The 16,114-nt window shown below is 42.8% G+C and overlaps 3 protein-coding genes across 3 annotated transcripts; 2 read left to right on the top strand and 1 right to left on the bottom strand.

Moving 5' to 3' along the window:
* Positions 1-9,829, top strand: dcaf11 (ddb1 and cul4 associated factor 11). The gene is made up of 15 exons (XM_029147962.3): positions 1-217; positions 512-725; positions 3,298-3,425; positions 4,016-4,134; positions 4,258-4,322; positions 4,758-4,858; positions 5,193-5,339; positions 5,964-6,018; positions 6,273-6,341; positions 6,582-6,639; positions 7,220-7,405; positions 7,593-7,746; positions 7,820-7,972; positions 8,087-8,193; positions 8,777-9,829. Exons 2-15 carry the CDS (start codon positions 526-528, stop codon positions 8,864-8,866), a joined length of 1,632 nt encoding a protein of 543 aa, XP_029003795.1. The 5' UTR covers positions 1-217; positions 512-525; the 3' UTR covers positions 8,867-9,829.
* Positions 9,830-10,098: 269 nt separating this feature from the next.
* Positions 10,099-12,953, top strand: LOC114853991 (fat storage-inducing transmembrane protein 1). Its single transcript, XM_029147963.3, has 2 exons — positions 10,099-11,045; positions 11,317-12,953. Exons 1-2 carry the CDS (start codon positions 10,768-10,770, stop codon positions 11,984-11,986), a joined length of 948 nt encoding a protein of 315 aa, XP_029003796.1. The 5' UTR covers positions 10,099-10,767; the 3' UTR covers positions 11,987-12,953.
* psme1 (proteasome activator subunit 1) lies at positions 12,144-14,798 on the bottom strand. Its single transcript, XM_029147964.2, has 12 exons — positions 14,703-14,798; positions 14,544-14,589; positions 14,257-14,289; positions 14,115-14,177; positions 13,903-14,004; positions 13,674-13,731; positions 13,290-13,387; positions 13,127-13,195; positions 12,989-13,056; positions 12,682-12,736; positions 12,487-12,573; positions 12,144-12,387 (listed from the first exon to the last, which is right to left on the bottom strand). The coding sequence occupies exons 2-12, from the start codon at positions 14,580-14,582 to the stop codon at positions 12,307-12,309; spliced, it is 753 nt and encodes a 250-aa protein (XP_029003797.1). The 5' UTR covers positions 14,583-14,589; positions 14,703-14,798; the 3' UTR covers positions 12,144-12,306.
* Positions 14,799-16,114: the final 1,316 nt, after the last annotated feature.

Here is a 16,114-nt window from a genome sequence, read left to right as displayed (position 1 = left end):
TTTTTCCTGACTTTTGTAAACAACATGGCGACTGACGGACTGGTCTTACTAGAGGACTGATCAAACACTGACCTGTCAAGCCTTCAGCTTTTAGTGTTACAGCCTTGTCTTTTAGTCCGTGTGGAATTTAACTATCTAAAAAAGTAACTGGGTCGGAGCGAAACGACATATAACTGAGGTCGAAGAGCTGTCAAGCAGACCGTTTGGCAGCCGAACGGTAACACTGTACTTCAGGCGTTAGCATTAGTAGCTAACGTTAGCTCCACAATGCCAGCTTCTGCATAGAGCTGGAAAGGGACGTTGAAAATTATAATCCATGTCACAGTTTGTCAGTTCGAATAAAGTAACGTGTATTCAATTCGTAGCTTACAATTTGAATTATACACATTTGTCTTTTGCAGCTATTAACACCTAACTTGTTTTTACGTTACCTCCGTGTTTTTGTGTTCACCTGCCTTAACACAGGTGACCCTAAAACGGCCCATTCATCTCACTTTATTCTCCCTGCTAGGCCATCTGCAGTCTATGGGCTCTCAGTCCAGTTCTGGGATGTCTGGTGGAAGGAGCTCTTCCAGTGACAACCCAGCTGAGCGCTCTGAAGCAGCAGAACCGAACCGGAGCAGTAGCAGGAACCGCAGGACGGCAGACAGGCAGCAGGCGGACAGGCAGTCAACATCAGAGGAGGACGTCGACTTAGCTGAAGTACTGGCTTACCTACTAAGGAGGTGAATTGTCTGCCACAACGAATATTTACACAAATACCACAGTCACTGCGAATTGTTTGTGATGGTCTGGGTAAACACGTGGACGTCACAAGCATTTAAGTTTGAAAGGGCCACAGAAATATCCAGCTGTTCCAGGCGTCGAAGATGACGCACGATATTAACCAAGGTACCAACAAGTTGGACTACATTTTATAGATGTCATAGTTCTGTACAGTGTTGAGCCTAAATGACAGTTCCTTTCAACAATGTCTTCATGATTTGAAGCCATAGCATAAAGATCTATGTGGAAGAAATAGCAAATAAACTACTAAAAACACACAACATTGAACAAAATCAGTAGTTAAAGACATCAGTTAGAATTATCACTAAGGTTTATGTGTTACATTATTATTATTTTAAATAGTACTTAATAAACTGAGAAACCTCACAAACTAATATAAACTTTTATGTGTCCCACGCTGGGGAAATCTTGTTTATGTCTTTGTCACTATGTTATGGAATAGTTTTGATATATTTCCACCATTTCTTTATTCAAATGTTATGTTACATCTGATTTATCACTGATTCCAAATAATATAAAATAATTTAATCTTAATCTTCCACGATGAACCTTGTCCCAAGATGAAAAACATCATCTAGCATCATATCACGATATGACAAATTTTCATAAATAGGAGCCAGTATGACAATATTTACTTTTATGATTATATGGGCATGTCGGTCATTCTAATGAAAAACAGGAAATGATTTACAGAAGTAGAATTACTCACTGGTGAGAAACCAGAACCTGCTTGTATGATTTAGTATGAGACAACACTTGCGCTGTATGTATGTATGTATGTATGTATGTGATATTATATCCTACACAAATAGAGATTTCTGGTCATCTGATATATATGATTGACTTTAATATGTATATTTATTTAAAAGAGATTTTTAAAGAGAAAAAACAGTATTTGACACCTGTCATAGCTAAACTTTCACAAACAGGGTAGAAATAATTCCTGGAGTAGTTTGATGAGTAAAAATCCTTTTATTCAAATTATTTGCCTTAAATTTGTTTTAAACCAAATATTTATATACAATCCTCTGTTTGCTGCTGATTACTACCGTCACACAGCGTGTTGCAAAGAGATAGAAAGCTAGAGAAAGCGTGGCCACACACACTTTATTGTTAGCTAGTCTAGCACATTAACAAAAGCATTAAATCAACACCACATGATCTCAGCTGAGAGCCTCCAGACCTCAGAGCAAAGCTGAGACAGAGTCATATATATATATATATATATATATATACATGTGTTTTATAAATAATCATACGATAATGTGTGCGATAATAACAGTAACAGATAATGTTGTTGACAACAGCTGTGAGTTTCAGTGTCCACAGTGTGTACTCAACAATCAGCCTGAGTTGAGTGAGTGTGTTGCTGGAGCAGCCTATATGAAATTTAGGTGAATGACTCTACACTTTGTGTCCAACTAATACAGTTACAGTGGGTAAGGCCAGGTCCAAGATTTTGTGTTGAAGTACAGGTGTGTAATGGGTCAGACCAGTGCCGAGTGTTGTGAGTGGCAAGTTTGACAAGCTGGACCCATAGAGGACTTGGGTGTTAGTTTACTCTTGTTCCAGCCTCCCTGACTGCTAAATGTAAACAATAAGATGTTGATTTTGAGAGACCTATTCTTATTTTCTTAGTTTTATATTTACTGCTGCTTTTTAAGAAAGTCAAACATATTTTACATTCTTTATTGATGGAAAAATCTATAATAATAATAATAATAATAATAATAATTGACTTTTATTAACCCCATTGATCTCTCTCAAAGACACACCTGATGCCAGAAGCAGAGCTCAAACCTAGGACCTTCTCAGGATAATGCTCTTTCTACTGAGCTACCAGGCCACTGTTTTTATATTAATGCAAGAGAGTTTGATTTTACTAAAATAATTGACCTGGAGGTAGCTTGCATATGGCCTTTAGATAGAATGAAGTAGAAGGAGTGTAGTTTGCTCGTCTGCCAACTGAGCACATTAATCACATTGCTTCCAGTGCTGCTAAAGCTAATTGAGGCTTTGGAATCCTTTTCCATGTTTTAACATAATTAAAGAGGCTGGGAAATGTCTCAATCTTGGTAAAGTGATCGATTACAACTTCAGGCTCTTTTGTCTGGAGGAATTGTTTGCTGAATGCTTGACTGTTAGTCTGCAACAGCACAGCATCACAAATATCAGTAAGAATTTAAACAAATAAGTAACTCTATCTGTAGCTGTTAATCATTTTATAAAGATTACTCTACTTTGGAGCAGCAAACTGTTCCTCTGTCTGCTACAGTGGAACTGCTCTGGGGAAAAGAGCTCAACACTCTTGTTTTATCTTTAATGTTCTTTCACTCACAGACATTATCTTAGAGACCTGTTTTGGTCATTAGAGACCACCTGGCTTATGAATATTTGGTATCTTGATGCATAGACACTGTGTAATGTTTTGTTTTCTCTGTTAAGAGTCCTTTAGTTCTTATCCACATCAAATCTGGTTCGGTTGTTGAACTGTGGATTTGTGTCTTCCAGGGGCCAGGTCAGACTGGTCCATGGTAGTGGAGCCACGGGGCTACAGCTGGTCCAGTCATACTCTGACTCTGATGAAGACAGCGATGGAGCCTGGGAGGGTCGGCTGGGAGACCGCTACAACCCACCAGGTAGACTACAAATATATTCCATTGTTCAGGCAGTAATGTAGGACAATAACTTGTAAGTTTGTCTTTACCAGCATTGTGTTCTAAAGCATGCTGTTTTAGTTAACAGAATAAAAATGTCCTGCAGTATTAGAAAAGCAATGTTTTGGGATGGAACAGTGTGTTGCGACACAGTTTGCTTTCAGTTTATTTGGAATTCAGCCAGTACTTGGTAACAGCAATGGGACGAATGTCTGCCAGCACCATTTGAGATTGCAATTAAACATGCAGAGAGTGTTTGAATGATGCTTTAGCTCTGTGTGTATATGCATATTAGGATGTAAAAAATGTATATACAAGAGGAAATGAAGTAAATGGTAAAGTGGTATAATATAATTTTCAAGGAAGCAAAACAAACTCTGTTTACCTGAGCTAGCTGATAGAAAGTCCTGCATTATAACCCCACTTTCACTCAGCACAGTGCTTGTTGGAACATAGAGCTTTGAATGTTGTGCATCAGCTGTTGAAGCTTCACCACTTTGTTCTCTTCAAATGAATGCCTATCAACTGTTCTGTCATATGTTAACTAACACTTGTTTGTGTTGTTTTGCTAGTTGACACCCAGCCTGACACACATGAAGTGGATCGAAGTGAGATTCGGACTCAGATACTGCTAGCGACTGCCTCATCTGCTCTAAAAGGCCGACACAGTTTCACCCACATGTTAACAGAGGTCAGTCCACACACACAAACAGTAGTATTAGCGTTCAGACCACTGGCCCAAAAAGTGTCAAGATGATTAGTTTTCTTGTGACTAATTTGATGTTTTTTTTGTGATGACCTTGTGGCTGTTAAGAGAGAGCAAGGCAGATGTAGAGGCTCCAGTTTTTCTCACGGGGAGTGCAGCCGGATCCGCACACAGTAAGCTGTTCACGCTCAGGCCCATTTCCAGTATTAAGACTTGAACTCAGAGAAGCCATTAAAATCAGTTCAGTCCATTCAAACCCGCTGTTGATTTAGCAAAAGCTTTTGTTTTTGCCTGATTTTCAGACATGTCTTGCTACAGAACAGAGCCTTATCACCTTTTATTGCATATTGTTCATTCACACAGTTACACGTTATGTATAATAGCTGTTTATCGGTCCTCTCTGATGGAAGAGAGAGATTATAATTTATGTAGATTATACACAAATGCACAGTGTATAATTCTTAAACTGTGTGTTTAGTGTTTCTTGAGCTACTGCTACATTGGAAGTTCCCCTTTTGTATTAACATGCCTATGTGCATTGACTGATCCATCAAGAAAACTCAGGCCGCTATCTGTCTATTGAGATTGGCTCATGTGTTTGTCCACAGTTTCTTGCCAAACTATGTGTCCCACAAGGATACGTACCAGCAGAAAGCTTTTTGCGGCGTTTACAGTGACGATGGCAACATGTTCCTTTCTGCTTGCCAAGGTAAATAAGTCCAGATGCAGAATGAGGACCCACAGGACCATACTCATAGCTGATTGTGCTAGTTTAAAACTGCTTAGAAATCACTGGCACTATTCACACACTGTCATGCAACAAATGTTGTAGAAGTAGTGGTTGAATTTTGAGTTAATTTTTTTTTGTCTTTTCCAACCCTATGAGAGTATCTGTCATCAAAACCTTTATGCTAGCAGGAGCTGAATACTGGTTGCAGGGTCATCCACATGGCCTTTTAAACTTGCACGTAGTAGTAATAGTAATAATAAGTAATTTTAGATTAGTAGTTTGTAACATTTGCGCTGTGCGTTGTGCCCTGCAGACCAAAACATCCGCCTGTACGACACCACCAAAGGCCGCTTTAATTTACGGCGAACAGTGAAGGCTCGAGATGTGGGCTGGAGTGTGCTGGACGTCTGCTTCACCCCTGACACTCACCATTTGCTCTACTCCAGCTGGTCTGACTACAGTAAGTCTGGGAGTCCCTTACTATGTGATGCAATGGGCCCTAATAGCCCTGTTTGTTACTTGGGTTCCTGAAAATGGTTAAAGTTAACTTTAAGTTAACTTTATGTCACACGCCACCAAATGGATGCTGATGCTGGTGGTGACATTAGGATCATATTACAGTTTTTTCATGACCTATTCATTCATTCCTGCTGTACTGTAATCAATGTCACTATAGTTAACAGGCTACACTACAGACTAGGGCCAATAAAAAGCTAGCATAGAATGTATGACGAATCAAAACATGTTAATTATTACATAGCAATAGTCATTACATTTTGAAAAAAGACATTGTAAATCTGTGCTCAGATAGCCGAGTTGCTGTGACTGCTCCGTCTGGTAAAGGATGTTTACTTTGTGGGCTTTGTTTGGAGGCTAAATACTTTTACTGTAATTTGTCAATTTTGAGGTAGTATATTCATTTTGTAATATAGATTTAATTTTGATTGCATGCTCTATGAAATATCAAAAAAAAAATAGGTAAATGTTATGGCCCTGTGACAAAATCTAAGACATTTAAAAATAAGCAAAGTTTCACATGTAAGACGTGTAAAACCACCTTTTCCTGCGTGTGTTTTGTCCACAGTTCATTTGTGCAGTATAGAAGGAGACAATGAGAATCACACCGCCTTGGACCTCAAGTTAGTGTTTCCCTTATAGTTATTTGTAACATTGCACAAGATGTAATCTTTCATTCCCTTCATTCATTACCACCTGGATAAATGATGCTACCAGATCTCACCATATAAAATTCCATCCATTTTCTCACTAAGTGCTCTGTTCCTTAGTTTTTATAACAGTAGCATGGTTTGACAGCTGTCCACTGTAACTGTCTGTCAGTAATCATGCTACTAGTTTCAGCCTACTTGGGTGTGTGACCATGTGTGTTTTTTAGTCCAGAAGAGAGGAGGTTCTGCGTGTTCTCACTGGCTGCATCCACAGATGGCAAAGAGATTCTGGGAGGGTGAGTACCATATGTTCTGCTGTTGACTGTGGTGACTGGAATCTCGTCGTTGTCAGATGTACATTTTAGCAGCTCTTCTTACCTTGTCTGCCCCAAGGTGGAAGTAAAACAACTGTGTGTGCTGGGAGTGCTGCCATCCTAAAAGCATCCCATTACTTATGATATGATATAATATAATAGGAAGCAGTCATCAGTCATTTTAAGATGCTCTGAATTAATTCACTTTCCTCTTCATTCCAGAGCCAACGATGGCTGCCTTTATGTTTTTGACCTTGAGCAGAATAAACGAACGTTGAAGGTCAGTGTCTGTTCACATTAGCTGCTTGTGGTCTGCTATGCTTCTGTGTGTGTGTGTGTGTGTGTGTGTGTGTGTGTGTGTGTGTGTGTGTGTGTGTGTGTGTGTGTGTGTGTGTGTGTGTGTGTGTGTGTGTGTGTGTGTGTGTGTGTGTGCGTGTGCGTGTGCGTGTGTGTGTCAGGTCCACCTCCTGTATGTAAGTGTTTGTCAGCTAATTAAAATGCTCACATAAAGTACCTTGGCCTAATAATCAAATCACACCTCTACAGTTTCCACACAATGTGTCATAGACTGAAAAAAGAATCAATGTAAGTGTTATTTAATGTCCTGAAGAGCTGTAGGGTTATTTTTGTTGCTTGTTCTCAAACATAAATAAATTCAAAGCTGACAATGTAAATACAATAGTCCCTTGTGTTTGATTTAAATCTAGCCATTGATTTAGTAAAAGGTTTATACTATTAAAATAAAAGTCATATATCTGAGCTCACCAGTAAGAACCAATGGGCTTAAGATGTAAAGATGTAACACTTAAATCTCACTCTTCCTCTGTCTCACTGACTCTTTCTTTGTCTCTTCTCGCCAGATTGATGCCCATGAAGATGACGTGAATGCGGTGGCATTCGCTGACTTCTCATCTCAGCTGCTTTTCTCAGGCAGCGACGATGCCCTGTGCAAGGTGTGGGACAGACGGACGCTGAGGGAGGACAGACCACAGCCTGTCGGACAGCTGGCCGGCCACAGAGATGGCATCACTTTCATCCACAGCAAGGTGGGGGAAGTACCCAGCTCCTATTTCCCAAACCCTTACACGTGGTTTAGATCTGACTGTTGATTGGTGGGGGATGTATACATGTCAATATTAACTTGTACATGTCTTCTCAGTCCAATCCCTTAGCCTAACCTGATCTGTTGAGGTGCACTTCTTCAGCCCAGTCTTATCCACTCATGTTTTTCAGGGTGATGCTCGCTATCTGATCAGCAACTCTAAGGATCAGTCCATTAAGCTCTGGGACGTCAGGAAGTTCTCACCCAAAGAGGGACTAGCAGCTTCCCGCCTGGCTGTCACTCAACAAAACTGGGACTACCGCTGGCAACAAGTTCCCCAGAGAGGTGTGGAGGGGGAGGGAAGGTTTCCTTCTCACATTATAATGTGTTTACTAGCAGACCCTTTTGTGTTTTTTAGCTCTAAAGAAACACAAGCTAACAGGCGACACCTCGGTGATGACGTACCGTGGTCATGGCGTTCTGCACACCCTCATTCGCTGCCGGTTCTCTCCAGAGTTCAGCACTGGGCAGAGATTCATCTATTCTGGCTGCTCCACTGGAAAAATCATTAGTGAGTCTCATCATGTACAGCAGCAGAATATGTCTGATTGCTTTTAGATGCTTCATGCCCAGTTGACCTTGAATAACTGAACCAGCTGCATCTATGAATTACTCTTGTGTGCAGTCTATGATGTCCTGACGGGTGCCGTGGTCTCCAGACTGTCCGGCCATGACGCCTGTGTGAGGGACGTCAGTTGGCATCCATATGAGGACAACATCATCAGCAGTTCTGTGAGTTGTGTCAAAATATAAATATCTGAATAATGATCCTTAACATTTTTTTAAATCTACACTGTTAAAGTTTTAAATGAGCAAACTGCTTTCTGTAGTGATAAAATACAAAGGATTAAGATGTCATGTTAACAACAGACAGTTAAAGGACTTTGCACAAATATGAATGTTCTCTGGCTCTTGTTAGAAATAAATATTATAGTTGCAGGTTTCACCCTCAGCTATTAAGAAAGCGTAAGATAGTGTTTGTTTCCTAATGTCTAATACATCGGCAACAGGAGGCAGTTCCAGCTACTATACGAGTCAGTAAGCCAAGATTTAGTAAACTCACATATGTCTGTGCAGATCTAACAAGCCCACTTGAGCAACACTAAGCCAAAGTGGTGACGAAACAGTGTGGTAGGGTCTGAGTCGACCGTTGGGGGTGAAGCGACTGAATAGTGGAGTTAAAACTGAACATTTTAAATCCTGGTGAAACTGTGGTCTCAGTGATAATTCCTAACCCTCCTTTTTATACCGTGAGTACCTGCTTTAACAACACCCATTTATATTAAATAATAGTGTTTCTGTTGTCTGCCCACAGTGGGACGGAGCTGTCCGAATGTGGGAGCACAGGCAGACCCATCCTCTGGAGGAGGAGAGAGAGCGGGACAGGGGGACTGACAGCAAGTGAGATGTCCGAGGAAGAGACATCAACACAAAGGGGCTGCGATGGGCCCTTGAGAAATAAACTCTGGCAAAGACTTAAATATCTTTTCAATTCAATGCTGGATTTAATGATTACAATTATATAGAGTGATTGTGAAGTGTTCATTTGGAAGGCATTGTAGCCTCAATGTTATCAAGGTCAGAATAGACACTGAGACGGGCATCTTTGCTTCTTCTTTTTCCATTTTTCCTCACCTTTGGCCCAGAATAAGCAGGACTGAATCACTTCACTTGATGTGCTGAGGTTCTAACCACTAAGCACTTATTTAAAGAGCTTTTGGCATGAAATGGTAAGTTCCTTCTAATGTAATGTTGGATTTTCCAGGGAGAAACCAAGGGTGATAAATTGTGTATAAATGTAAAGTATTTTAATGGTATGTGTATTCAGGGAGTGAATTTAGGTAGATGTCAGCCTCCTCATCGGGGCTGTTACGAATAACATGAGTGTGTCCTGTTTCAGGGGATTGTGAAACATTTGAGGAATAATCTAGTATTTAATTTGCCAAACCTGTCACTACGTGGTTGGCTGTTCAGGGTTCAGCACTTAACAAATTAAATCAGTGAGTCAATTCAGAAAGAATATTGGTTAGATAATGCAAATCTGTGATCTGCTCCAAAAATGATGATTATATGTGAAACTATCAGTCAGATTTGGTTGTGTGTGTGTGTGTGTGTGTGTGTGTGTGTGTGTGTGTGTGTGTGTGTGTGTGTGTGTGTGTGTGTGTGTGTGTGTGTGTGTGTGTGTGTGTGTGTGTGTGGATTCAGACTTACACACTGACCTGTATATGCAACTTTCAGGTGTTTATATCAAACCCATCTTTCCCCATTTTACAGTAATAATAAATACATTTTGTTTAAATGTATCACAAAGAAACAGCTTTGTTGTACATTTGCAGCCCTCTAAAATATTAAAAACAATCACATGAAACCTTGCTGCAGTCATTGGTTTCATTTGGCTTCCCTACTTTCTCCGGTAGCACTAGATCTGCATTTAGCAGCAGCACATAACAGACTACTGGCAAATTAGCTGATAGAAAAGCGAACAAAGCTGCCTGGAGGTCAGTGCACGGACAGCAGAGCAGGCAAAGCCCTAAAATTAGACTGGATTCTTCTGGAGTGTTCGCATTCACATTGTAGCTGGATCCGTGGAGTACAGTAGGGAAACACGCCATGTGGCCTGTAGTCAGTATGCTTAAAAGCTTAGCATTGTAAGGATGTGTGGGAAAGACACAAGAAACGCACCGTCATCCAGCTGGAGTTTAAAGATTAAAAAAGCAGCAGAGTGTTTTACTCAACATGTAAAGATGAGATTTATTCATTATGGCTCTGATGTGAAGACTTGGCCTGGGAAGGAACAAATCAAACACTGGATGTACTGTGAGAAACGCAGCTGTTCATGTGCCAAATGCAGACTGGCAACAGTTTCTAACTTCAATTAGTTCTGGCTCCAGCAGCTGATTCTAAGAATGGAGGAGTAATGGAGAAGCGAGGAAGCGGCCAGTGAGCCGTTTTATGTCAGAATCTATTATTTCTGCAGGATTTAGTTGCTCCACGTGGTGTTGGTTTAGGTCCTGCAGCATTGCAGTTTACTTCACACCAGTCCTGCACTTGAACTGTTTGCTCATTGTTGGGAAGAATGGGGTAGTTTCCAGCACCAGCCATCAGCGTGTCTCTGCTTTCAGACTGTTGTGGAGGGGGAGGGCTGAGAGGACTGAAGGGTATTTTTATAAAGCATGTGCTCTCCTGCACGTCTGACAGTGATAAAGTAGCGGGTCACACACACGGAGTTGAGCACTGGGCTCGAACTGCACCGAGCTAAACCCAAGGACGCTCGCTCCAACTTTCCTCATTCTCAAGAAGGAAACCATGAAAGTGGGGACGGAAAACTTCTCCGGTTCAGACGTCAACATGGAGAAGTTGTACAAGGTGTCGGTCAGGCTGATCCAGCCTTGGAAGACCGTCCTCTGGCTGCTGGACGCGGCTCTGGACTTTGGAACGGATCTACTGGCTAGACTGTTAGGAAGCCGCCTGGTCCGACGGCACTTCCACCTGCTGCTGTCTGCCTTGGTTCTGTTTGGACCCCTGCTCAGTTTCTGGGTGTCGAGGTATAATGTCTTTGCAAACAGCAACCACTACGTGTACAGGTGAGAGCTGGGGCATGAATCGTCATGGCTGCGGGTCTGTTCTGTCTGTCGACTTAATAGTTTGCCATGTGATTTATAAAACAAAATGCATCCACGTGGACTTGACTAAATTGAGAGATTTAATTACCATCGATTGTATGCGTTTATAGTCCTCTGTACTAAGTGGAGTGAAGAAATAAAGGGTCTGCATTTTATTCTAGGTTTATTCTGAAGCATAGCGATTATTACTTCCCACTCCCCACAATAACTGGCTGATTCAACCCTTTCACAGGAAGTTTCTCAGGTCCACGTGGGGCTGGACATGCGTCCTCACTGCCTCCTTCATCCTCCTCCGTTCGCTGGCTGCACGTCACCCGCCATCTCTCACCCTGCGCCACCTGTCCCGTGTGGCGGTGGTGGGCCTGCTGTGGCAGGGGGGCCAGCGCCTGCTGACGCTGCTGGAGGACGCAGCCGGGGCCTGTTACGAACCTCTGAGCCCACAGGACGCCGAAGGCGCCGCCGCCGCCGGACAGCTGCCCCTTCTCCTGCACGAGGACTGGACCAAGGCCTCGTGCCTCAGAGCCAAGCTGGTGTGGAGAGGATACGACGTGTCCCAGGACGTGCTCGTCCTCTGCCTGTGCTGTCTGCTGCTGGTGGAGGAGCTGTCCGTGTTCCACCCTCACCTCGGCCAAGTGAAGCCACCACACGGATCCCAGGGGCTCCCGTTACGACTGGTCTTCCTCCTGTGTGCACTCCTACTGGCTCTGTGGGTGTTCCTGCTGCTTTGTTTGCTGGCACACTTTCCCAAGTTCCCTGCCCAGCAGTTGGGGGGAGCTCTTGGCTACTTGGGCTGGAGAGGACTCTATCAGGGCTGGTACAGGTTCAGGTCGAGCTGGGGCTGTCCAGGTTTGCCGAGTGATGGACTTTTCACCTCCGCGGACGCGAACAAAGAGCCAAGATAAGATGGAAGTGGGTAGGTGACATTTTGGGGACAGTGGTGGAAAGAAGCTGAAGATGCGAGCAAGGTTTTGTCAAGACAGTTGATAAACATACATGGTCACATTGGACGCCACTCAGATCACAACCACCTGGAAAGAAAAAAATCAGTGAAGCCAACGGTACCAGAATCATGTTGCTTTATTTTGTCATGTGAAACCAAACTGCAGCCCAGTAAGAAGAAGCCGTTTCTACCACAGGGGGAGTCCCGTTACTTTAAGACAGTGTCATAAAACACTGGTTGTATCCTAGAAAGCCAGTGAGGGAGAGTTTGCTGGCGTCGCTCTCAGTAGATGAGAGCTTTCCCGTCTCCTCTGGGTCTCTTAATCTTGTCGTAGTTCTTGTTAATGATATCAAACAGCACAGCCTGCGGGGGCAAATAACACACACACAAAGTCAAATACAGATATCCAACGTCCTTTAAATGGCAGTTTAATCGCTGTAAACACGACAGCTGTGACCTTACATATGTGTTGCGGATGTCCAGAACCACGAGGCGGAGCTCACGGTACTGATACTGGTCGAGCTCGTGAACCAGCTGTCTGTAGTCTCCCTGCAGCACAGAGCAGACACACACAGCGGGGCGTTAGCCTGACACATGCAGGCGTAGGATCTGAACCACGTGCACACAAACATGAAGTGAAGTGCAGGAGACACTCACCACGTGTGGCTGTTTGGAGGCTTTGGCCACAGCATCACCTCTCTCACTGTAGTATCTGGTGAAGCAAAGAGAAGAGAGATGTTTTTCATCCTTCATTTTAAAAGTCATAGCTAGATCACTAGTCTCTAAAGTTCCACTATCTAAATGTTTTCCACAGAGTCACGCAGACTGTCAAGGCTTCAGGCCTGTGTGAACTGCCTTAGTTCAAGTCTGTGGCATATTTTGATATTTTGTTATGTGTTGCACCAGAACAATTAAAGACCTTCATTATACTTCCGAGTACAGTGTATTTGCTGTGGGCTCTTACTTTGAAATCTGAGTTTGGAACGCCTCGATCTTGGTGCGCGTGTTGGTCAGCAGCTCGAACACTTTCTCCTGATGGACAATCGCATCAGGTCAGGAGACGTAACGGCGGCACCGTAACACAGTATCAGCTGTTACATACCTGCACAGCCACTCCAAAGTTGTTACCATCCTCAATTCTGGGAATTTGGAGCTGCACCCACATTGACACCTACCAGATAAATAAATAAAAAACATTACTGTAAGACAGGAGTTTCCTTGGTCTAAACCAGCCCCAGACGCTCAGAGGAGGAGGGACGACGGACCGTGTTGAGCTTCTCCTTCAGAGTCTGGATCTGAGGCTTCACTTCCTGCAGCAGACTCTCGATCCGCTCGTTGCAGCAGATGGGACCACAGGGAGGCCCTGGAAAACGACAAGCTTCAGCACGGGTTCATAACCATTCGGCAATTCTTCACACAGATGGTGCCACCTACAGGATTTAGTCTGTTTTCTCTACTGAGAAGTAATTAGTAAAGAAATAAGGATTGTGCGAAAAGAAAAAATTCTATAGTTTTACAAACCTATTGAGTGACTGAGCACAGCAAGTGCAAATGGGAGAAATAATCCTGTAACCTAAGATTTAAGGTTTTAAGTAAATGCTGTTATTGTAAGTGACACTGGAGCAACTCAGGGCTCTGTTGTTAAGTACCTGACTCTTCCTCCTCCTTGTCCTTGTCCTTGTCTTTCTTTCCCTCCTTCGCCTCCTTCTGCAAACACACAAAAGGCACCAGGTAAGCACAGCTTTCTACAAGTTTCTTCCAACTATTTTACGATTCCGGAGGCTAAAATCACTTAGTTTATAGTCAGCAGCCACTGATCTATTTGATCGTGGCTCTGTCACACTCCCAGACAACACCTGAACCTAGAGTGGGCGCTACCTCCTCCTTCTTCTTGCGTTTGGCCTCCTCTTTAGCGGGGTCGGGGATGGGGATGTCCAGCGGAGCCTTCAGAGACGTCAGGTCCTCACAGCTGAAGGACGTCTGACAGGGAAACACAGTCACAAACGAGATGTTGCTCCTGATAGATGCTTCTTACAACACATACGTAGGCCTGGAGCGAACCCGCAGCGACCTTTCACCCAAACCAATACCTTCAGCAGCATCTGAAGCTCCTCAAGCTTCTGGGGGAAAAATTTGGAAACCAGCTCCTCTGCCTGTGGTTAAAATAGTAGATCATGTGACACAACTCACATGAATGTAAAACCAAAACAGACCTGTGCACGGATACGTTACCTCCTTGGTGAGCTTCTGACAGAAGCCATCCACCTGCGAGCGAGAGACTAAATGAACACGGGCCACTCCACAAGTGCAGCGGTGCCAGTTGGTGACTGGGCCGACAGGCCGTGGAGAAGCTAATGGCGCCGCGAGCGCTCAGATTGACGTCTGCTGGTCCAATCACCCCCTGGACTCCAGCTCACCTGCTAACGTCACGCTACACCTGTCCAGGTGTGCGCTGCTGTGACCTATACGACATACATCTACAGTATGTTGGGACGACGCTAGCGGACACCGGAACTCACCTGTTTCTTGGAGTCGAGGCAAATGTCCATAGAAGCCATGTCGTCTCTGTGGAGAGAAGTTGGGACAAAGTTTGATTCAAGCCTTTTCCACCTTTTTCGCGAGACTAAGCTCTTTATCTGAGCGACTGAAAGCGGTGCACGACACCGAAAAATACTCACAGTTACTCAGCATAAAAACCGAAAACGAAACTAAGGCGCATTTCAGACAGTTCCGTACTTTCCCAGGCTAATGGCTTATGACGCTGTTGCATTATGGGACTTGTAGTTTTCAAACGTCTTGTTGATCCTAGTCTATAGTTCGAATCAAATACATATGCTCGCACATTGTTTCATACTTTGCTAAACTATATTGCAAAACAATAATCGATCGTATAATAATTGAAACTACAGACTTTTAAACCAAAATTATTTTTCAAAATTTTATTTAAGTTTTAGATAAACGCAATAAAAATAATGTATATCGCTTTTTAACTATAATTTAGTGTTACTGCAAGCTCTACTATTGAATTGAATTTATAATATTAGTTAACTATAATATTAGCAGCTTGTCTTCATGGGTGGACACTGAAACTCACAACTGGATGTTCAGGAAAGACCTGAACTCACTTTTCAGTTTGGCAATGGTTACTTTAATCTGGACAGTCTCTCTGCTTTGAGTTAAATAAAGAGTGATATAATGAGCTCCTATTGTTTAAAATCCACTGTTTTCTTTAACTTAATACTTTAATACATACATATAATGAGTAAAGTCACTGCTTGTGGTGAATAACCACTTTAGTTGTGGCACGTTTGGAAAATGATAAAAGCAACGAAGTAACATGACAAATAAATGTGATCCAAACTGTGTATTTGCTTATTAGCACCCTCACAGTAACACAATAACTGTCTAGAAATGGTATAAATTTCATTAGTTATCCCATGAAATGTAAACTAATCTCATGACATTTACTGTTCTCTAACTGTGTGACAGCTTCCACTAGATGATGCTGCTGCTCTCAGTGCAGTCAATTAAATTAGCATTAGCAAAAGACAGGAAGGAGATAATGATTAATACAAGCTCTGTAAAGATGTGCAGACGGGTTCAGCATGGTCTGTGCTGTACAGGCTGTCACAAGGAGCCAAACAACTGAATACAATTATAAAGTGAATCAAGCTTGAAGACAACACATTCAAAGTTAATGGTTCTGAAGCAGACAATCTGACTGCATGACATCAGAGGATGGACAGAGTCCACCTCAGTGTAATCACTGGCTGATAAATGTGTGACTTGATATTAGATTCTTCCCTCTACAACCGGTTTGGTACATTAATAGTTGTTTTGCGTACATTGCCTCATAATGAAGGACCTCAGTACTATATCACCAGCCAGGCATGAGGTCGTATTCAAGGCTGGATCCAAAGGGCAAAGGCGGCACGTGTTTCCTGTGTAAGCACCATTAGTTATTGATTGTGTGATTTGATTGAGTGAGTGATTAAAACTCTGTGTGTGTTATTCATTTCACAGAGGCAGTTGAGAAATAATAGGGACAAAGGTCACGTATGCGCAGAAACGGTGGGAGGGAGAGAGGGAG

The sequence above is a fragment of the Betta splendens genome, chromosome 4 (genome assembly GCF_900634795.4).
Source record: "Betta splendens chromosome 4, fBetSpl5.4, whole genome shotgun sequence".
NCBI lineage: Eukaryota > Metazoa > Chordata > Actinopteri > Anabantiformes > Osphronemidae > Betta > Betta splendens.
This window is presented reverse-complemented; position numbering and strand designations above follow the sequence as displayed.

Excerpts from the sequence above, each read along its gene's own strand:
- dcaf11 (XM_029147962.3), top strand. The coding sequence starts at position 526 with ATGGGCTCTCAGTCCAGTTCTGGGATGTCTGGTGGAAGGAGCTCTTCC. Across the intron at positions 726-3,297 it reads CTGGCTTACCTACTAAGGAG|GGGCCAGGTCAGACTGGTCC; the intron begins GTGAATTGTCTG and ends TGTGTCTTCCAG. Across the intron at positions 8,194-8,776 it reads ACAACATCATCAGCAGTTCT|TGGGACGGAGCTGTCCGAAT; the intron begins GTGAGTTGTGTC and ends GTCTGCCCACAG.
- LOC114853991 (XM_029147963.3), top strand. The coding sequence starts at position 10,768 with ATGAAAGTGGGGACGGAAAACTTCTCCGGTTCAGACGTCAACATGGAG. Across the intron at positions 11,046-11,316 it reads AGCAACCACTACGTGTACAG|GAAGTTTCTCAGGTCCACGT; the intron begins GTGAGAGCTGGG and ends ACCCTTTCACAG.
- psme1 (XM_029147964.2), bottom strand. The coding sequence starts at position 14,582 with ATGGCTTCTATGGACATTTGCCTCGACTCCAAGAAACAG. Across the intron at positions 14,178-14,256 it reads GTCAGAAGCTCACCAAGGAG|GCAGAGGAGCTGGTTTCCAA; the intron begins GTAACGTATCCG and ends TTTTAACCACAG. Across the intron at positions 12,737-12,988 it reads TTCCAAACTCAGATTTCAAA|ATACTACAGTGAGAGAGGTG; the intron begins GTAAGAGCCCAC and ends TTGCTTCACCAG.